At 42.2% G+C, this 23237-nt stretch overlaps 1 protein-coding gene across 2 annotated transcripts in view; it reads right to left on the bottom strand.

Moving 5' to 3' along the window:
- The window catches only part of C8B (complement C8 beta chain), a 35205-nt gene extending 12402 nt beyond the window's left edge, over positions 1-22803 (bottom strand). The window contains exons 1-8 of one of the 2 annotated variants that reach the window (XM_040978651.1): positions 22636-22803; positions 14894-15050; positions 13199-13340; positions 11066-11207; positions 7701-7833; positions 5608-5805; positions 1040-1280; positions 359-487 (exon numbers count right to left, since the gene is read on the bottom strand). In XM_040978651.1, coding sequence (XP_040834585.1) covers positions 359-487; positions 1040-1280; positions 5608-5805; positions 7701-7833; positions 11066-11207; positions 13199-13340; positions 14894-15050; positions 22636-22736 — 1243 coding nt within the window. In that variant the 5' untranslated portion in view covers positions 22737-22803. The remainder of the gene's footprint in view (positions 1-358; positions 488-1039; positions 1281-5607; positions 5806-7700; positions 7834-11065; positions 11208-13198; positions 13341-14893; positions 15051-22635) is intronic. The other variant, XM_040978652.1, reaches the window with a different exon arrangement.
- Positions 22804-23237: the final 434 nt, after the last annotated feature.

Raw genomic sequence — 23237 nt, 5'->3', positions numbered from 1 at the left:
TCAAGATTGTTAGCTTTTATTATCCTTCCCAGAAGAAACCTTCACAACTTACTATTCAGTTGTAGTTCACCTAATTTTTACTCAAGAAACCCCTCCAGGTTCTCCGTAGTGGACATGGCTTTTCCATGGCCTTTTCAATGGTTTGTCTGTCTCATGTAAGTAATTTAAGAATGGGATTTAATTTTATTCACCTTTGTGTAATCAACACTGAATGGGAACTTGATAAATGTTTGTGAAGCCAATTATTATAATTGAAGTGCTATGGGAAATCCAATATTTAGCTTAAAGATAAAAGGAGACAGGGAGATAGCAAGGAAGGAAAAAGTGCAAGCAGAGTATACAATACCTTACCACTTACCTTTGATTTCATTCAGGATATTTTTGCATTTTTCTACTGACACGCCCAGTTCGGCATAGACTTTTTTAATGGTGCCACCGACCTTAAAATCATAATTGACGCAAGTATGAACATCATTAAGAGAATAATCTGTAAGACGCAAGGAAAAAGGTCCATGATATAAAACGTAAATCACTCTTCCCTCTCTTTCCTGTGTTTTAAAGCAAGCTTAACTCTTGCTGGATTTCACAGGGACTCAGATTTAAGAAAATACGTCACCATCCTGTTGAGGAGAAATAGCTACTAGTGCCGGGAGATATCCCTCAGTTCCAGCCTTTGTGACCATTTGAGGAGTGAATCAGCAGCTGGAAGAAGTTCTCTCTCTGTCTCTCCTTATCTCTCTAAAATGTATATATCAAGTGAAGATAAATAGATCTTTAAAAAGAAAGACTTTTCAGCTACAAAATTGGATGTGTGTACAGAGGATGGTTGTGGAAGATGATGCCAACAGAGACAAACCTGATATAACCTAGCAAAAGCAGAGGGTGTCTGTGAATGAGACTGTGAGATGTAGCTGGGTAGACAGAGAAAACCATCTTTACAATCATGGATCTTCCTCCAGTAAGCTACCATAAACTTCTCTGTCAACTCATCACTCACATACATCTCATCAGAGAAGCCATAGTGTCATGGGCAGTGTACCTGCTCTCTCCATGGCTTCTTTGTTCATAATAAGTGTGTATTCATAAATTCCCCCAAGCGCAGCTTCTGTGATGTAGTGGGTCCCAAAATCCCGGAAGAGATCTCGATAGTCCCCATAACTATACTCCAGTGGCAGCCGCTTGACTCGCTGAAGAAACTCATAATGGAGCATGAGGCTTCTGGGCTTCAGCTTGTAGTGAGCTACTTCAATGGCAGAGCGTGCATACAAAAACTTGCTTTTCTAAATGGGAAAACAACAATGTGAGAGGCAGAATATTAAGGTGAGGAATCTGCAGCAAGAAGGTGAACTTTACAGATATATCTGTTGCTCTTGGCCTAGGGTAATCACAATCATGATTGCTTCAGGTTATGTGATGAAAGATAAACTCTTCCACAAGTTCTCAATTTTTATAAATGGTCAGATGTCCTTTGCAACTTAGAAGAGTTTGTTTCTGATCTGTCCCCTTACTGTAGCCAATAAGGGCTGCACAGAGAACCTAGGCCCAGGCATGGCAGGAAGCAAATACAGTGCATGAAGCAGCTCTGATGGGATGCAGGTGCTCATCTGCGTAAGTGACCCAACCTGCTGACCACTGTCTTTTAAATGAGGTTAAGAAATGTCAAACTAGTGTTTTAAGAAGGCAAAATTTGGCAGTGTGGGATGATTTGACAAACAACCGTTTATTCGATAAATCTAGTGCCTCGTTTCCTGAATAAATTTTGTTGAAATCTAGCCTCAACCAGATGTTTGCATATTGTGTGTAGTTACTGTTTCCCTACAAGGTTGTGTAGTTGCAACACAGATCTTCACAGGTCTTGTGAAAGCTAAAATATTTACGATGTGGTTACTTACAAAGTTTGGTGGATGGTGTTGTCAGTTTGGTTATTTGCCACAATTGGGTTATTTTTCCCTTGGTGTTTGCAAACGATTGGATCCAGGAACCACCCCCAGCCCCAAAGCTATATAAAATCCCAGGAGGCTCAATCCTTGAAGGCAGTAGTGTGGGATTTCCCTAGACTACATGTAGATGTAAACAAACATAACAGCAAACAAAACACCAGGCACATCCTCCTGATAATTTAGGTCTTTGCTAAGCATATAATATTCAACATAATGTAAATGTTATAGATAGAATAGCTGTTAAATCCACATGAAACTGATAGTATGGAAATATGTGTGCCTTTGAGAAATTCTATGACGGCTTGAAGCAAGAGACCTCTATGTCAGTAGGTAGAGGAAGAGAGAAGGGCCAGAATCCTCAGGAAGGTACTTGCTTCCTTAATCCTAGAACTTTCAACACTACAAAGCTTGCCAGCTCTGCTTTGCTGACCACCCAGGTTCTGTTTATTTCCTAGCCTTCTCTTCTTACATTCTTGTTCACTGACCCTTGACTCTCTTCCTCCTACCTTCCCTCCCTACCTAGCAGTTGCCAGGTTCTCTGTTCATTGTTTTTACAAGTCTTCTACATCATTGTTGCTTTCAAAGCTTCCTCATCAATCTCCCTTATGTCTGTATGGTTCCTAAGAGCAAGTCCCCGTGTTATGAGTGTTTCTCTGGGCTTAAACAACCCCTGCCATGGCTCACTTTTGCCTGAAGAAGAAACCCCCTTCCTTTGAATATTGCAATCTGTGTCTCAATAGCCTCTTTAGCTCCACCTTCTACAGTCTTGAAGTTTTGCCCTCCACCTAAACACACTGAACACCAACATTCATCTGCTCGTTTGCCTGCCATTCTCTTTCCTGAATACTTTTGCACTTGCTGCTCCTTTGGCCCAACATTTTGTTTCTTGCTTTTGCTTTCATTCATACATTCAAATTACCTCATATTTTTTCCTTAGCTATTGCCTCCTATTTGGTATCAAGAATTGCTTACACTCTCACTCCTTTTTTTCTGATTGTATTTTGGTGGGTTACCATAAATCACTGCTTTGTATGCCCACACCTATATTGGACCCTATAACCCATATCTGAGTTTCTTGTTTGAGTTCTAGCTTCTCCACTTCCTAACCAGCTTCATGTTAGTGGAATGTCTGGTAATATGCCTGAATTTCCTTAATGGCATATACTGTATACTATATTATAATAAACTCAAGAATCACTTAACAGCTACATGTTTACCTCTCTTACTAGACTGTAAATGTCAAGGTAAGACTTGGGTTTGTTTTCATGTTGTAGTCTCCAGCATAATGTCAGTACCCTATAATTGGTCATTTGGATTCAGCTAGTAGAAAGGGAAGTAAAAAGATGGATAAAGGCAGGAATGAAATGTCTGGTATATTTTGTCTTTGTTTTATTTCTAAAGAAATGAGAAGTACTTGAATTTTCGAGGAAACTTTGTATTCTGGAAAAAAGGTATGGATTTCAAAAAGCTTGCACCAAAATCAACTTATCCTTTCATTTCATTTGCCGTGAATTTCTGAAAGTCCCCTCTGAATCCCCTTTTAGTCCACCTTTGGTCTACCACTGCACTTCAGTCCTGGGCACCACTAAAACCAACAAAATAGCATCTGCACCCCCCAGTACCTCACAGCCTAGGGGTTACCAAAGAGAAGCAAAGGTAACTGCAACCTAAATAATGCTGACTTTCCAGTACCTGCCAGTTAATTATGTCAGCAGCAGGGACCTTCCAGGTCACCTCTACTTCCTTTTCTCGTGTGATTAATTGCAGAGTAATAATCAGTTTGATTTCTCCCATAACTCTCTAGCACATCAACCTCATGTTGAAAACATGGAAAGAAGGCACTTTCTCACTCTGGAATTCAAAGATTCTCAACATTACCCACTGCTTTACTCCACCATCATTTTTGCCTTCACTTCCCAATCCAGTTAATGCACCTTGCTCCTGGCTTCAGATCAGCTCTACTCTGACCATTGCAACTATTTCAGAGAAGATCTTGCTCTTAGCTCTCCTATCTCTGTAAAAAAAAAATCTGGCTTTCAGATAAAAACAAATAACTCTTTAAAAAACCCAAATATTCTTCAGTTCAGAGTTAGAGCCTGGAAACACAAAGGGCAGGTGGAAATTGTATTAAACTAGATAAGAATTTTAGAATTGAAATTATTCTAGAAATTATTCCAAACTCTCAAAGACACTCTGGGGAGTGAGCAGAGCAGGGGTGGGAGTTCACTCAATATGCAAGTAGTGATAGAGGATCTTGGTTTGACTCTAGAAAGGAGGAGGCCAGAGGTGGATGCTTGACAGAGTGATTAAATAACTGCTAGGACATTGAAATTGTTTGGGAGCTCAACTCTCCTAGTGAAGTGTTGTGTTTGAGTTTAACCTTCTTCACTTCCCACCCAGCTTCTGGATCATGGAATGTCTTAGACTCAAGTCCTGGCTCCTCTTGGGATTTCAATTTCCTGCTAATGTGCACCCTGGGAGGCAGCAGGTGGCGACTCGATCATTTGGTTCCATGATATACATTTGAGAGACTGAGACTGAATTCCTAGATTCTGGCTTCACCCTGGCTCAGCCCTACAATTCAGACTCATTTAAGGGAGAGAACTGGATGAGAGTTTTTGTTTTTTTGGGTTTTTTTTGTTTTTTGTTTTTTTCTCTCTGTCTTCCTCTATCCATCCCTAAACCCGTGTGTGTGTGTGTGTGTGTGTGTGTGTGTGTGTGTGTGTGTGTGTGTGTACATGTGTATGCACATGTCTGCCTCTTTGCCTTTCAAATAAATATTTATTAAAAAGCTTTAAAAAAATCTAATACAAGGGATCCCTGGCCCAAATTGAACAATGACAGGTGAAGGAGACCAGTGCTATGGCATAGCAGGTTAAATGGGTAAATCTGATGCTTATGACAAAGGCATCCCAAATTAGAGTGCTAGTTTGAGTCCTGGGTGCTCTGCTTCCAATGCAGCTTCCTGTTAATGCACCTACAGAAACGGTACATGATGCGGTCCAGGTATTGGGCCCTTGCAACTAAGGAGGGATTCGTGACTTGAATGGAGTTCCTGGCTTCTGGCTTTGGCCCAACCCAGCCCTGGGCAGTGTGGCCATTTAGGGAGTGAACCAGCAGACAGGTTTCCCTTTCATCTGTCTGTCTCTCTCTGTTGCCCTGTCTTTCAAACAAATACATCTTTTTGGAAGAAAGAGAATAGGTGAGGTTATTAAACCCAGACAGGAAGTGTATAAAAGCAGCAAGAAATCAGGAGAAACAGGAGAGTGATCAACTCCATCAAAGACACAAGCAATCAGTGGAGAGGCCCAGGATGATAGCCCACAAAGGAATTTCAGCCAAACGGCAGATACAGGCCTCATATGACTATGAGTTGAAAAGTTTCAAGATATTCGTTCATTTGGCCAAGCCACTTTTAAGTCTGTTGAATAACAGTGGCAAAAGCTTATTGGAAATTATGAGAAAATAATTGCAGAAAGCTAGTCTCTATTTGGACTCTTTAAAATGAGAGCCAAGAGAAGACTAAGCTAATTTTGGAGAATAGACTTTCAAGACAACAGATATGTACTTGGTGGTTGGAATCAGAATAATGTAGAATTCAGACATGTCTGTGAACATGAAATTGCAGAAGAACATATGTAAATATCAAAACCACCAGCATACTTACCGTGTGAGAGAAGCGTTTGGTTCTGCTAATATAATGTTCACTTTGACCACTTTCCGTGCTAATGCCAAATTCAAATTTCGTGGGTATTTTCAAACCCAGATGGAAACTAGACTGACTAACTGCTTTCTCCACAACATTGTGTTCAAAATCTGAGTATGAATCATATTCTCTCAGCAAAAATTCATATTGGCCTTGGGTCTAAAAGAAAATAAAAACAAAAATACTTTTTTATTTCATTAGACTCAGTTCAGTTGGGCATAAATCAGTAGCATCGCTTATGCTCTAAGAGCCAGAGCCCGACAATATGACCAGGATGAAAAATCAGCGCCAATGAGTGCCCCTGCCCTCAGGAATCTTAATCAGGAGAAGTGAATCTGCACAAATGAGCAGGGCAAACTCACAGGTGGGTGCTCAACTTGGATTTCAACTGAGAAAAGTAGGAGGTTATTCTGGGTTGCACACGTGCCTTAAGCAAAGACACAGGGGTGGCAAATATCAGGATATGCCTTAGGTGAAGGATTCCAGGGAGATTGGATTGGAAGATGCAGGGGTGGAGGTATGGGTGGGGAGTGATGTAAGACAATGAGCTCGCAACAAGATGTTATGGCTTTTGAATCACTCGCTCTGAAATTTGGGCTTGCTCTAAAGACAAAGGACAGAGGAAGTAGCTGAGCTTCAGGCACAGCATCCTGGGTTTGCATGATGGAACAACTGGAAAGGATGAGTTAGGAATCAGAGAAACAGGCCCATAGAAGGTTGGGCAAGTTGATCAAGGGATGATATTGAGGGTCTGGTCACAGCCCATAGTGGGGAAATGAAACAGCAGGACAGAAAATGCGTAACATAGAACCCAGAAGATCTTGTCTGTTGGAAAAATCAACATTCATTGTCCTGGGCAGAGGGCAACTGCCCCTGGGCTCCGAAGTGATCAGAGAGGGCACAGCTCTGAGAAGGGAAGCAGCTGAAATGCATATGTGGACTGACTGAGCTGAGGCTACCCAGGGAGAGGCACTGCCTCACTATGCGTTTCTAGGAGGTGGCTTTGGACAATTGGCTGGATCTGTTTGTCCGTGTGTAAAACTGCGGGTGACAGTTTCCTCTTCCATGACACTTGTGCTGATGACTGAGCTCAACCTGGTGAAACCTGATTCATGCCTGGTACAGCGCTGAACGAAAGAAGAATTTAGATACAAGGCTGGGATCTGTCTCCTTCTGGATGGTAAATGGCTGCCCCAGTTTCTTCCTTTGAGGGTGAAGGCTATGGGCGTAGCTGTGGGCAGGAGGGTGCATTGGCCCTGACCTCATTTTTTCTCTGTGTACCAACAAATGTGTCTACTAGGAAGGATGAGATGATGGAGAGGAAATGGAAATGAGAAGCCTTCCAAACTTTGTATTCTGGAAGGTGAAGTCACCACCAAGAGCCTCTGGCCCAGGGGACCAGATCCAGAGCAGAAAGCAACACAGCCCTTGGGCTGGGGCCTGTTGCAGAGACTTCCACCAGGTCACCTGATCACATGGCCTGTTCCAAACCCCACCTCCGAGGCATGATTCTAAGTTTGTCCATTCATTGTGGTGGAGGTTCACACTGGCAGAGTGTTTTGTACTTTTTGAGATGTTTAGAGCTGTTTTGAGATGTTTCTTTACAACAAGAACTGATCATGATGATCACAAGAACTAGTAATGTTACATTTCCTGAGAACTCACTACTGAACCAGTACTAAGCCCCTGCATTCTTTATCTCCCCAATCCTGTGCCAACAGGCAGTGTCTTATGACCCCAGAGGAAAATGGAGGCTCGGTGTACTTAGAACGACACAGAAGAGGAATCTCAAGCTCTATTTCTGCTTTCACAGCAGTTTTGGCTAGCCTTGATTGTGACTGCTACTGTTCCCATAGACAGCACTCCATCCTCTCCACAGCATCCAGAGGAAGGGACTGCTTATCATGCAAATGAAGATACAGAGACACAAGGAGTGAGAGTAATGTGCCCATAAACACCTCACTGGGATGGCCACAGGACCATGCCCAGGTATGCTCCCCAGGTCTGTCTAGTACTCCTCCACACCCTGCATTGATTCCTAGGCTGTCACTTACCTGCGGGAAGTAGCTTTCCACATTGTAAGGTTTCCTAAACTTCGTATCCATGATGTAATGTGGAGTGCACCCACCAGCATAATATCTGTGATCGAGAACGGGGCCCTCCAGACTGTTAGTGAACAAATTTATCCTGAAAGAAAGGCAAAGAAAGAGTGAAGGGCCAGGGATTCAGGTGGTGTAAGCTTTCAAGTAATTGTGTTTCTTCTGTGTTTATGCTGTTTGTGCTTTTGAGAGGTGGAGAGATAGAGGCTGTGGGACCTACTGAGACCCAATGCCCAGTGGTTCACTCCACAAAAGCTCAGCAGCTGGGATCTCATTCCAGTCTCCTGCATGGTGAGCAGTGGCACAACCACTAGAGCTGACTCTTGCACCCACAAGGTTGTGCAGCTGGAAGGTGGAATCAGGAAGTAGAGCCAGAACTTGAACCCAGCACTGTGATATGGGATTTGTGCTTCCTATGCAGCATCTCAACCAACGTGCTAAATCGAACAGCATTCAAAGCCTTCAGTATCTGGCCGTAACTAGCAGTCCTGCCTCTTTCCTGATGACCCTCAACTAACACCATGCATGCTAGTATTCAGAAATTTGGCAAGGCTTGTTCTACACTCTTCTCTGTTCCTTCTGTGTGCAAATGGAAGGGCTGCTCCTGGGGTCCAGAACACCCTGTTAGTTGCCCACTATTTTACCTCCTATTTATCTCAAGAATGAGATTTGTTGGGGTATACATTGTGGGGCAGCACGTTAAGCCACTACCTGCACGTCTGCATGCCAACAGACTGCTGCTTTGAGTCCTGGTTACTGAACTTCAGATCCAGTTCTCTGCTAATGTGCCTGGGAAGCCACCATCAATGGCCCCTGCTTCTGCCACCTACATAGAAAACTTGAAGAGTTCCTGGTTCCTGGCTTCAGTGTGGCCCAGCCCTGGCTACTTCATTAATTTGGGAGTGAACCAGGAGATGAAAGATCACTCTTTTAATCACCCAATCCTTAGAATAAGTGAACAGGGGCAAGCACAGTAGCATAGCAAGCTAATCCTTTACCTGTCACCTTGGTATGCCATATGGGTGCTGGTCCGTGGGTTAGCTAGACCACTTCTCATCTAGCTCCCTGTTTATGGCCTATGAAACAGTGGAGGTGCAGGTGCAGGTTCCCCAGGCCTTGGGCTGTCCTCCACTTATTTCCCGGGCCGTAAGCAGAGAACTGGATGAGAAGCAGGGCCGCCAGGAAAACCATATGTAATTCCAGTGCGTGCAAAGCAAGGACTTTAGCCTTGTGCCATGTCCAAAAATAAATATCAAATAAATAAATAAACAGATCTTGAAAAAGATTAGCATTCTGTTATTACCAAGTGTTGGAAGGATTCCAAGTTGCTTATTGTACTGAAACATCCACCCGTTAGGGTGAGAAACCCTCATAACACTGTGAGCTTTTCCCATTCTGCATTTATTGTTCTGTTCCAGGGCAGTTTTTTTTTTTTTTAATGAGAATGGCATAACTAATGGAAGAGAGCATGGGGTTTGGAGTAGATACCTGAGATGAAATGTTTGTTCGGTGGCTTACTGGCTATGTGACTGTGAGCAAACCATTCAATACCTCTGAGCCTCAGTCTTCCCACCTGCAAGATGAGGACAATGAAAACATCTCGAAGACGCAGTAAAGATTGCATGTGTTACTGTCAAGTGCTTGTTTCACAGTCAATGTCTGTTATTTAATGTCCACTACTCCTGCTAGGCTGAGTGTTCCTTGAAGATAATGGTTTTTTTTTTTTAATTTTAATACAACTCCCATCACAAAACCTATTCAAAACAACTATCATTAGAGGTTGCATCAGTGGCATACAGAGCTGTAGGTGACTCCATGGATTATCTTAATTCACATTCCCCAGCAGATATGATGACATCCACTCCCAAGAGGAAGAAAACCCAGCCTCAGCTTTAACATTGTCCAGGACTGCGTCTAACAGTCCCCTGTCCTTGACCATCTCTGATGAATGACAATTCTTTCCATGCAAAGGAAGTCTGTCTTCTAATGGCTTCCAGGCACAGAACTTGGTTCTCTCTGTCACCCGGCCCTGTGACTGTTTTCTATGTCTCATAGTAACACACACTTTCTGCTTTCATTTAGCAAACCTAACAGGATGCTTACTTTGTGGAGGCATCTTTAATTCTTATGAGGACTCATCATTAAGAAGTATTATTGTTCCAAATCTACAGAGGAAGCATGAGGCATAGAGGGAAATGAATTTGCCCAAGGTCTTGCTGTTAGCAACACTTAACAAGACTGTAACCTGAGGTCTCATGGTCAAGTTCAAGAATAAAGTCTACATTCTTTCCAACACATGAACTGCCTCTCTAATTATTACATTCATGAGAACTGACTTAACCCTTGTGGAACTATAAGAAAATGGCATCACTGCCTTCCTCCACAATGGAAGAAGTATCACGTGAGAGGGACATCAAAACAAACACTATGGCTACTGAGCTCTGCTTCTGTCCTGCCTTATAGGGTTCCTTAGATCCTACTATGGGCTTTGAATGCCTGTGCTGTAACCATAGCTGAGATACTGGGACTCATCTGACTTTTCTAGTTCTCAGTTTCCTTGTCAGTAGATATGATTACAGTAACCAGTGGTTGTGAAAGAGCGTCCCCTAGCCACATTCCCACCACATAAGTTTCTCTGTTATGTTTAGGGAGAAGGTGCACTCTGTTCAGAATCCCTATTCCATTTCCTGTGCTGCATACTTGCAAAGATTCTTTGTGTCTCTTGGAGATGGCTTCATTGTACTACCTGAAGGTTGAGAAGCTACAGAAGGTGGCAATTGATTACAGGGAATGACAGGGTCATTTGTACCTCCTGGTCTTGCCCATCTGCTACCCACCAGAGGATTAAACCAACTCAAATTCCTAGAAGCTTGGAACACCAGACTGCTTGAAGACACATCCTGGAAAACACATCCCTTCACTAACTACTGAGGAACCGCTACTCTCCACTTAGGCTTCTGCTGGGACCTTGGGCTGCAAAAATAGGTAAAAGTTCTGCCAATTATTGGAGGCATTCAGAGTAATGCTGAGAAAGCACCCAATATGGTCACATCACATTTAAAATGACATGAAACTTAGCCCACCATAGCAACCAGAGTGATTTGTAAACACAGCTTTATCCCAGAGGTCATAAGTTCTTCCTTTGGCTCACATGTGTCCATGGAACATACCTCTGGAGCAACTTGGAACTTGCCTCAGAGAGCAGCCAAAGGTATCTGACCCCAATGCAGCTTTTTACTTCATAAAAGAAAGAAAGCACTTCTATTTGATATCAGCTCCCTCATCGTTTCCATCTACACAGCATAAGGACAGTGACTCACCCACTGGCCAGTCTGCCAATTGCCCAATATTGCTCCATTTCCTGGTGACATTTTTTATAAATCCTCTTGCAGTTGGCCTCGTCTGATTGGTCTCCACAGTCATTGTCTCCATTGCAAAGAAGCCTGCGATTTATACACCGCCCTGGGAGGGGAAAAGGACATTATCCACAGGCATGTGGCTCCTAAGAAAGGAACTAATGTCATGTGAACACCTGCTTGGAACCAGACATTTTGCTGGCTTTTCATTGCTATTTCATTGGTCCTCAAGTATTAAAGCAGATTGGTAAAGGCACTGAAAGTTTTTGTGTTCTTTTTTTTTTTTTTTTTTTTTGCCTTTTTGCCTTTTTGTCTTGTCCACTTGCCTCCAGCTGCCAACTCCCCACCAGAAGCCAGGATTAGGTTCCTGAAAGGACTTTCAGATGTGAGGCTATTAGAGCACATTCTATAAGCAAATAAGAAGGGAAGGGCAGTTCCTAACAAACAGGGGCCAAGTCCCAGGCCTGAGTACAGGAGGTGATTCAGTCTTAGAGACTGGACAAAAATGGCTAGGTGAATCCTGCATGCAGGGTTAATCCTGTTCTTTTTACATGTTCTCTAATCTCCTGCCTCTATGATCCATCCTACCTATCCTGTAGGATTTTTAGGAATTTAAATGAATACCTAAAAAAGCACATGCTATATGTTATTATTAACAACTTTATGGGTCAAGGGGAACATGGTTAGTTTGGACAAAGGATTGGAACTTTTAGGTGACTAATAACAAGTTCTTTTTACCAAAGTACACTAGTGACCTTAAGCATGATAATCTGTTGGACTGCCTCTCTTTTGCTTCCTTTAAATTGTTTATCACACAAACTTCCTTCCTTGCTTGTATATTGTTGGGAAATAAAGCCCTCTCGCTTTAGATGTGTTTTCTAATGAATTCTTGGGGATGATAAAAGCAGATAAATAACCATCCAGTTTTCAAGCATTTTTTGCAAGTCCTGCAAGACCAATGTTAAACAAAAGTCTGTCCGCATAGCGATTATCACTCTGGTCATAATCATGGAACATTGGCCATATTAAGTCCATGGCTGATACACTGTAAAAAAAAAACCTCAGATTTACTGGAATCTCAGATATACTGGAACTTTGCATTTGTATTATACCCTCAAACTTGTTCTAGGAATTCTTACTTTATTTTACAAAAAATTCCCAAAGAACAACCCACATTGAATGTAGGAGCTCACAGCTTCCAGGTGAACAATTCAGGCCCAAGTCCCCTTAATTTTGCCCAAACTGGGGAGCCATGGAGGCACATACTTGCTTAGGTCAGCTGCATGGATGAGTTGGGCAGATGAGTATTTAGCAGCTCACCGTGAATGCCCAGCATCACTATAGCTACGTATTCCTTCCTTTCTTCTCTCTGGTCGTTTATCCATGTTCTTTCCTTTTTTTTTTTCTTGCTTCTTATAATAAAAAATTATTGACTCTATCTTGCATTAAGTGTATTTTGGGCTTGTGGATTATGGAAATATAAATAACAGGAGATCTCTTTCCAAAGTCCTTTCAAAGATGGATAAAACCAAACGTTCTATCTATTTTTGATTTAGCCTCGTTGTACTCAGTCCCAGGCCTCAGAGGGAGCTGCACAGCCATCACCCCACAAAGAGATTTAATATCTAACTGTTTTGCTTGACGTGTATGACATCATTCTGATTTCTCTCAAGGAAACGAAATGCAGAAAGACTATGCAATTTTTTCCTGGATCACACAATCAAAATAAGTTCAGACCCAGAAATTTTGATTCTAGCAATTATACTTTTGATGTTCTTACTGTCAAGAGTTTGACATCCAAATTCCAAACTATTAATTACAGTTTTCCCACTTTGTAGCTCGATGGCCTTAGGGAAACAAGCTCTCATGTCTCAACGTCTTAGATTGTGAAATGGGGATAGTAATAACACCCACATCCACATTAAAATTCTTTCCATTTAATAACATGTAAAATGAAATCAGCAATTTCAAGACAAGAAGCCTCCTGACTTGTCCCATGGCTCTGACCTTGAACACTAAGCATAGCCTGTCCCTCCAACATCTTATGCTGTGGTTCCTTTGAGACATTTTCCCTCCCATTCACATACTCATTAATACCTGTCTGTGCACACACAAAGCCTTCACATTGCACTTGCGTTCGGCAGGGCCTGTTGGCAACACAATCTTCCACCTCCTTGTCAGAGAAGTTGCATGGTTCCCCGTGGAACTGAGCGGGCTGCAGCACGTAGGCATGCCTGTACTGTGGTAGAGAGCGGCAAGGTGAACCAAGAGCCAGACCTCAGGATCTCAGACCTCAAAGCAAAGAGGGTTTGAGGAGTGTAGAACACAGGCAATCCATCTGCTGTATTTCTCAGAACAGCGTCTCAGTGTGGATCAGGATTTGTTGAACCCCCATCCACTGCCTGGGCAGATGGGGGAGGGAGGAACTGATGGCCAGCCTAGGAAGCCCAAGGCAAACTTAGAGTGAGGAGCCCTGGCTGAGTACCAGGCTGGCTGATACATGCTGTCTTTCTGGTTTATGGTGCAGATGAAGCAATTATCCAGATAATTGGATCAATGTTGATAACTTCAGCAATAAAACCTATTTTGGGAACTGAATGATCCTGTTTGGCTCTCCCCATTGATCCAATTAACTGTGTAATTGTCCTGGGACTACCTCCATAGTCTCTTTAGACTCTTAGCTCATGACTGCTTTGGTTTCCCAAAGAACCGGTAAGTAGCAACCATTTTTTTTTCTTTTTGAATACATTGGTTGTTCCCGGAGCTGGGATTTTGTGTCTGCCCTTCTACGACCAGAGATGCTGAAAGACACAAAGACACACAGACTGTGTGGTTTTTCTTGGTAGAATACTCAATAAGTAACCAGTGGCTGAAATTCAAGGCTTATATGTGCTGTTAGGGCCACCTAAGAAGTTGCTGCCTGATCTGGGTTTCTTTTTACCTAGCAAAGTGAATATCAACCCACATTCCTTCATTACAGAAAAGTCAGAACATAAAATGAGATCAAAACTCAGCTATTTATGAATCACCTATCATATACCAGAAAGTAGTCCATGTGCCAAAACACAGAATTAACAGGTCTTCTGGCAGCCCAGTTCACTGTTTAGTAGCAGCGGGCATGTGAAGGATAGGATACAGGGGCCATAGGGAGCTATTGCAGCTTGATGAAGTTCTGCACATCTGACTAAGGTCAGGCTAAGGAGAAATCAACCAAGGCTTCACAGAAGATGTGACTCCAGAGAAAAGTTCCACAACATGAATAGACATTAGCCAGGGAAGGAAGAGGAAAAGGTTACTTCTACCTGAACAAAAGCACAGACAGAATGAAATGGTTAGAGAAACTCAAGTGTCCAGAGTGTTGGAGTGGGACTATTTTATAGACTCACGCCAGTTAAGGCCCTGATAGGGCCTTGATTAGGAGCCTGGATTAGATTCGAAGGCCTTGAGTAGAATTTGCATGGTTTTCCGTTTTCAACTGGAGAAACACAGGTTAGACCTATATTTGTGAGAGTTTCTCTTGGCTGCACCATAAAAGATGGATTAGAAGCAGGCAATCTTGCTAGGGAACTGCTGGGTTGAGCAAAGACCATGTGCTTGGAAAGCATTTAAGGACCAAAGAAAGGATCTAACAGCTGTTTTGAATTACAGAGAAAAAGATCCAGGACCCCAAACAGTCCACAACAAATACAGGGCTGTTCTGTGCCAGCCACTGGTGGCAATACTCAGTCAATCTTGCTGGGAATCCAGAAGGACCCTGGAAGCATAGTGCCCTCCCATGGCCTGAGTACTTACCCTTTTCTTCTGGCAGGGGTCACACATGGTCCATGAGGACCAGTTGGACAGTTCACAGTCAATAGGCAGTGGGGTGACATCCACACTCCGGCTCTGTCTACTCTTAGTAAGGCTTTTGTTGACCATAGTAGTGTCAGGGGAATGTGGCCTTTCACCCCTAAAAAGTCATCATAAGAATAGAGTTTTCAATCAGAGGGGAACTAAGTATACATCCAAGCTATCCATCTACTCAAGAAATATATATCTGCTCCCTTATCATTCTACTTATACATTAATTTATGCAACAAATATTTGTTGAATGAGTAAGCAGTAAGGATCTGATAGCTAGGACTATATTAAGCTTGATTCTGAAGACAATTCACCTGGGTGGTCCTGGTCAGGCATTTTAATGAAGCATTTTCACCAATATAATGAAGATAACATTACCAACTCTAAAATACCATTTCTAAGATTACAAATGATAGCACATGGGGAAAAACTTTATAAATGATATCATGGTACAAATATTCAGAGGATTCCAACATAGTCTGATGTAAGCCTAAGCAGCTTATATCCAATCTGTTGGGCCTGTTTTTCATATTCTGCAAAATGATGGGTTTGAGCTTCAAGGTAACTCTTTGTGTTATCAATCTACGAGACATTTGTTGAGAACAGATGATATTCCAGGTATTTTACTATAGAGGAATCTGAGAAATGTAAGACCTGCATCCTGCCTTCTGGAATCCAATGTTTGTCTCAGAAAATGAAAAAGTAAATATGTCTTTTGTCCTAGTTCCATGAGAGTTTACTCATTAGTAAGGTGTTAAGCATAGAGGCTACAGGGCCAGAGCTGTGACTGAGAAAATATGCAGGGCAGATGGGTGTGAGGAGAGGCTTGCAGGAGGAACACATGTGGGAGGATCATCCCTAGCACCCACCTGAACCTAGACTAAGCAATGACTGTGCACAGAGAATGGGGAGGTCAGGTATGTAAAAGTCTCAGGTACACAGAATAGAAAATGGCCAGTAACTGCATGGAGAGGAGGATATGGAGAAATAAAGAAGTTTGCATTGATGCTTGTTTCCAGTTTGACTACAAAGGAAGTGGAAAAAGCAGGAGCAAACAGAAGCCTTGTTGGGGAGATACAAGTTTCAGCTGAGGCACGCTGAGTTCCAGGTGCCTATGCAGCACCTGTGTCAGCAGGGTAACTAGCTTCTACATGACTTTGGAACTCAGGAAGAGACATCTATGCTAAAGATGCAGTTTTGCACTCAACCCTTGCCACTAGACCACCCAGGAGACAGCAGCATCATTTTCTTAGGAAGGTTCTTGATTTTCTTTTTTATTTCTTCACTGACACATTAGTCATTCAGTAGCATGTTATTTAACTTCATGGTGTTGTTAATTTCTTTTTTTCTTCCTGTTGTTGATTTTGTTTTGTGGCTTTTCATTTAAGGGGATGTTTAGTAACTGTGTAATGCAGACTATCATATCCAAATGTGAGGATACAATGCAGTATGCATCTCTACTTCCAGACAAAGATGGACTCTCAATGAAACTGCTTACTATGTCTTGACAAAAGGATGCTGGACCCTCTGCCATTGTCCAGTCCCGCAATGATGGACATATGACTGTGTATGAAAAACAATACTATAGTAATGATATAGGAGAACTCAGTGAGGGGTAAGGGAATTGAGCAAGGGTAAGAGAAATCCAAGTGCCTATGGAACTGTATCATAAAATGATAATAATAATAAAAAGAAGCAAAAAAAAAAAAGATGCAGCTTTGAACATGAAAAGCTGTGGACAAAGAAAAGGGGTTTCTTAAGAGAAGCAGGCCAAGGATAAACCTGATGACATCAGCGCCGCCTATAGACCAGAAAAGATGGTGATGCTCCAGTCCAGGTCAAGGAAATCGGAGTGATTGAGGTTGGGGGCCTGGTCTCTGGGTGGAGAGGCAGACAGCAAGTGCATTCCATGTGCAAAGAAGTCTGGTCATACACAACTAGAAATAAATCCAGACCTTAAGACAAGGCTTTCTGGCAGTTCTTTGGCCTACAGAACTACACACATAAATGAAAGCATGTCTTATTTAATTTTCTCCAGCTTTTAGTATTCCTAAACCATAATATGATAGATATATAATGGTTCTTTTTTATTATTATTATTAATTACATTGCATTATGTGACACAGTGTTATGGGCACTGGGATTCCCCCCACCCCTCCCCGAACCCTCTCCCCATGGTGGATTTCTCCACCTTGCTGCGTTACCACAGTTCAAATTCAGTTGAGGTTCTTTCATTGGAAGTATTTACCAAGCATAAAGTCCAGCGTCTTATTATCCTAGTGGGTTCAATGATTTCTTGGTGAGACCATCTCTGGTCTGAAGGTAAAGCCAGCAAAGTATCATCCCAATCAATTAAAAGCCCCGACATAACATCAACAACCATTTACAACCTTGTGGCATTAATTGACATGGTATTGATTAACAGTATGTTAATAGGAAAATGCAGGTTCTTAACTACATCCTGTGACTTCTTCATAGACATTTCAATTTTTGCTTTATATTCAACCAGACTCCATACACCTCAAAATGGCTATAGATTACTATTCAGCTGTCTCGTCTATTTTTATTTTTGTATTTAGCTGTTTATAGTGTTGAAGCATGATTTTGCTGAACTTAGTTGTTTTTCAGATGGTCTGAACTGGCTTATAACTCTGGCAAGACAACTTTTCTTCACCTGAAGAAAATGTATTGTAGAGTAAGAGTGTTGATGTTGCTTGTAGCACTTCAGGTTGGAGGAGGAGGGGAGTCGGGGAGAGAAGAAGGAAGATGAGTAGCAATAAAGGAATGAAGATTGGCAGAGTACCTCAGGTTAACATGTCCACAGCTGGCCTGCTGCTATCTCTTGCCAATTCTCACAGCAGTGCCAGATGCAGACACGAAGTTCTGGTCATGCAGAGAGATGAAGAAAGTGGCCCAGAAACAGCCATTGTTACACAGTGATGCTACGGTCTGAGCATCGGTCTGTTGAATGCTGAGAATGTGTGTTTTGTCTGTGACTCTCTGATGCCTGAGAAGAAACCCTCTGGTCTGCATGGCTTCTTTCACCCTGAGACCAAGATTGAATCATTAGGGAGGTCATCACAAACTTATCACCACCTCAAAATCACAGGATATCGCTCTAGACAAGGTCTTTTAAATGAAACATCCTTGCTTGGCAAAAGTCCTAAACAGAGAATAATATTAACTACAGGGAAATCTAGCTCCATGACTGCCCCAGAGACCAGTAAAAATCAATGGCCTTGTAAAGTTGGATCTTTAACAAAAGGTCAAACACTTTGGGAAACCACAGGTGGATACTTGAAAACAGTTCCTTGAGGCAAATGGCACACCCAACGGGGGACTTCTGAATGTGGTTTCATCTACTAATTTGCCCAACTTTGACAAAACACTATTGTCTGAGAGTTGGTTTCCTTAAGTATGTATTTGATAGCTCTGCAGCGTACCCTCTTCCTAGTTAGACTACAAAACTATAACACTGTGTTTTTAATAACTCTGAAGCCAACTCTGGGCCACAGCTGAAACAAGGATAAATAATGCACACACGAGCTAGGAGTCACAGTTGTTTTCCTCTCCATAATTTGAAAGCCTGCTAAGTATTTATAACCACCAGATCTCTTAGTTTTGCACTCAGTTTTCATTATGGAGGTGGCACTATAATGATGTAATCAGCTAAATAAATAGTTTGCAAATTGCCTTGATGAGATGTGTGTGATTTATTAGTAGTGCAAAATGTAAGCCTCAAGCAAGCACTGACTTGCTTCTTTCATTGCTGGGAATAGTACAGAGCCTCCTGTGGTGTAGGTGCTATCAGGTCTCTGAACCTGTGGCAAGACATGCAACTCACCCCTATGAATGTCTACATAAACAAACGGTAGGCATGGTGGGGCTGATCAACCAAACCACTCATTAAAAACCTTCTATACAGTTTTAGCATTTAGAAAGTAAACATACCCAGAGATGTACAGAGAATAAAAGAATAAACACCCATGTGTCCACATTGAAAGTGACAATTGTTAACATTTTGGTAAACGTACCTTAAAAATTTATCTTTCTCTCAATTAAAAAAAATCCTTATAAATTTGAAATCCAAGTTTATATTGTCCCTGTTCTGATTGCTCTCCTCATCAGAGCAAATGATTGCCATAAATTTGATGTGCATCCTTCCAGTCTCTCTTAATTAAGGAATGAATTAGCAAGGTGGGGATGGAGGATAGGCAGAAGATAGAAAGAGATATCATTCATCAATTATCTCCCTAAGTGCCAGTTACTGCTGAGCCTAAGCCGGGCCAAAATCGACTGCATACAATTTGCCCTAATCTTGCATTCCAAAGCCAGGGACCTGAGCGACTGAAGCATAATCTGCTGTTTCTCTGGAGTGTACATTAGCAGGATGTTTGACAGGAAACAGAGTCTGGAACTTAAGACATTTCAAGTTCAGGATCTGGCCATTCCAAACAGCATCTCAATCATTGCACTATATACCCAGCCCCTTTACAATATGTTTTAAATACTTTTGCCTATGTATACTATACATAGCATTATTTTTGAGTATTTCCTAAGACTAAGCTCATTATTTTGCAACTTGCTTTGGTCAATCAGCCTTGTTACTCCTGAGACCTGTCCATATTGATTTATAAAAGGATCTAGTTCATTTCTTTTATCTGGATGTTCCATGCAAGGACATATGTTGCATTTAATTTATTCTATATCTTTTTGAGGGACATTTATATTTTGCCAATGTTCTGTAATTGCAAACTATGCTATAATCAATACCCTCGTGTAAATCGTTGGACAGGTGCTGTCTCTACTTTAGCACTGGCAAGTATGTACCCTGGCTTGGGGTGCAAAGAATGCTATTGCCAGCATTGTGACAAATGTCCCTGTATCCAAGTCTCCCTGTTGCTTGTTAACAGACATCTCTGATGAAAATAAATATGGATCCATCACGTACGGTAAGATTAGGTCAGCAGTAAATTGTAAGCCATCAGCTTTTATGGATGGGGTGCGTCAATATATTGTGGCTTCCTGTTAGAAATGCCCTGACACAACAACTTTCTTGTCACACACAATTTGTTAGGCACCTGCAGCCCCTCTGCAACAGTGTCCTTCCTCTCTGCCAAGAGAGGTAACTTCTGGGGGTCTTGATTCCAATTTCACTTCTCTCTGTTATTTGTTGTTGTTGACGTGAAGTGTAAAGCAACATCTCCAGGCAATGAAGGTGTGGACCAGAGAGAGAAAATGGCTCAGCAACCTCCCCAAGTCACATACACCTTATAGGCAGAAGAGAAGACAATACATTAGTGAGAGGCAGACAGGTGCAAAGAGAATATAGGGACTAGGGACTCTCCCTGCCCCTATTTTAAAACCTGAATTTAAATTCACATTCTGCTATGTATTAAGTGATGGACCCTGGACAATTGCAATATTTCTCTAATATTTCTCTAGGTATTTTGTATTTAAAGGTATAAACAAAAGCAATTGCATGGAAAGAACAAATGATGAGAGTGAATATTATGTGCTTGGCACAGAATGACAATCAACTATTATCAATAGATCTTATGACAATGTGATGAGTGCTCCATCTGACTTGATTACAAAACTAAATAAAACTGAGCATCTTTTTTTAGCATATATGGAAATGCTGTCAAGCACTTTCTGTTACAGACCTGGGACATTCTGCTGCATCACATCTTGGAGTTTAAATACTCACTGTGTCCAGCACCACCCCAGGAAAATCATGGGCATTGGTGTAAACATTAAACTCAGATTCAGGTAGTGGCTGGACATGCATCAAATGTGAGTGGTTCTCTTCTCTCGGAGCATCTGCTTCTTCTACATCAGGAGGAGAAGGTGTAGCACTCACCACACAGCACTGCTGGGAGTGGGGTTAGCAAAGTTTTCACTATCTACTCTACTTACCACCCAAGTGAGCACTTTCACTCCCTACCTCAGTGTGAACTTCCTTATTTGCAGCTTCCTTCAGGTCAATGCCCTGCTTCAAACCCTACAATGCCTCACCCATTGCCTAAAGCAGGAGTGGGGACCATCCGTCCATGAACTGTATGAGGTCTCTGGAATCATTTGATCTGGCCCTGCCAAGGCAAAACCAGGTCAAACTCAAAATTCCTCCTTACCAGATCAATGTTTAAGCTGATCATTTTGTATCGTTTGTGACTGATGCTGTAAATATCCAAATGGCCCTTGGCAGTTTTTAAAAAATGTCCCAAGAGAAGATGAAAGCTCCTTAGCTGACACTCTACCACCCCCTTCCTCTGCCCTTGATCTAACTATCACTTCAACTTATTCTAGTAGCTTCCTACCTTGGCCTATACTCAAGGCTATTGAATAAAAGCTTCAGCAAGATGCCAGGCTTTTAGTCACACTTCCAAAGCTTTGCCTGTTCTGTTACTTCTACCTGGCACACATGTCATTCACCCCTTAGGCATCTGAAAAACATCTACTCTTCTGAGAAGATTTGGCCTGAGTCTGTCTCCTATTCAGAAGCCATGCCAGACCCCATGGCTAGCAAAGCCGATGCCCCCTTCTCCTGTTTCCTATGAGTTCCTGTACCATCACTTGTATCAGTTCATATAGCATGCGCTCATGTTACCTTTCTCCATGAGAGCAGAAACTCTGTGTGTGTTTGGTTCATCTGTTGGAGCCCAACCAAGGGTTTTGCATAGGGCCACAGCTGCACAGACAGCATTGGTATGATTCTTCTAAACAACTCTCTTATTTCAGATACAGTTTCCTAGGATCTGAACACCTCTCTGAATATGCACAGTTTATACATAGAAAGCCTTGGCAGCTTATCCTCTGGGCCATCTTCTTTGTAGCTAATGAGTGGCAAATGGATAGTGAATATTCATAATGCTGGTCTCAGGGTGATGCCTAGTGGATAGTGAGAAGTGAACATGGCTGAGACCAGAGGGAGTAACCAGAGTTCAAAAGGTTGTGTTCAGACAGCTCTTTGTCAGACTAAGTGAAAAGAATGGCAAATACAGTCCTTCTTCCTGTGGTGGAGCTCACAAGAAGGCATGGGGTGCCTGAGTGCTTCACTGTCTCATGCAGCGACTTCTTACTCACCAGAAGGATCTCAAGTTGCCAAGTCACTGGCACTTCTTTGTCTGAAGCCCAAGTCTGAGCTTCCACCAAGATATTATCTTTATCTTGTTGTGTACCCTGTAGATGGGAACTAAAAGTGATTAAATAAATCAAACGCTGGAAACACTTGGAGTGTGTCTGTATGTGTTTGTGAGAGACAAAGAGGGAAAGAGTAGGAGAGAAGCCGAGACACCACAGACTTGGGGTTGCTGAGCAGGTGGAATATGTCATTCTCATGTATTATAACCATTTATATAAATGGTCTCTCCTCATTTCTTTGTGCCCAACAAACATTTTTCTGCATAAAGAATCACCCAAAGGCTCCAGTCTGCATACAAAATAAGTGTTCTATTCTTCTTGGTATGGCAAAGTAAGTTCAAATATGTCCATTCTCTACAGGAATTTTTTTCTGGAAATCAGCCACTGAGTTCCACAGTAATTTAAAGGAGTAAGATTGATAGGATTTTATCAGATGCATGCAAATTGCTCCAAGAGATAATCCTCATTCAAAAGATGTGGAACAAAGTGACAGCCGGCATGACATGGCTTTCACATGAATAAGCATGACATATTTGGTAACCACTGCTTACCTGGAACCAGGCAAGCAGAGACAGCCCAGGGCAGCACAGAGAAACAGCAGCCCTGCTGGCCCCCTCCAAACACATGTCCAGGCCTTCTTCATTCTCTGCATGGCAGGAGATTCCAAAGAGACTCCAAGTTCCACCCAAAGCCTGCACCAGGAGTGCCACCTTCAGTGTCTGTCCTCATAGAGCAAATAAGCCAGCAAAGTAAACTAACTGCCACCAATGACTGGACACTCTGTAGACTTTGCACACCCTGAACATGAACCTGTCATTCTGGAAAGCAATGAGAAGGCTGAGCCACCACAGCAGTTTGGTTTTCACTCAAAAAGAACAGATGTCTCTTCCGATGAGCACTGACCAGTTGGACGGGGGAGGGGGATACAAGCTGTGGGTTCCAGGTCCAGACATTATACACTTTCTGAGATTAGGAGCAAGTTACTTCATTTCTGTATCTCGCTTCCTTTACTTGCAATATGGTGAAAATTAAGTGAGTTAATATAAGAAGACTCTCACAATAGGCCTGTGTTGAGCACTCACACATATCCGCATCTAATGCTAAATAGCACACAAAGTTTGGAGTCAGGTGGGCCACGACTTAAATTGCAATT

The sequence above is a fragment of the Ochotona curzoniae genome, unplaced genomic scaffold, assembly GCF_017591425.1.
Source record: "Ochotona curzoniae isolate NIBS_2020 unplaced genomic scaffold, NIBS_Ocur_1.0 contig_291, whole genome shotgun sequence".
Lineage (NCBI taxonomy): Eukaryota > Metazoa > Chordata > Mammalia > Lagomorpha > Ochotonidae > Ochotona > Ochotona curzoniae.
The sequence above is the reverse complement of the archived record's forward strand: the minus strand, read 5'-3'. Positions and strand labels throughout refer to the sequence as shown.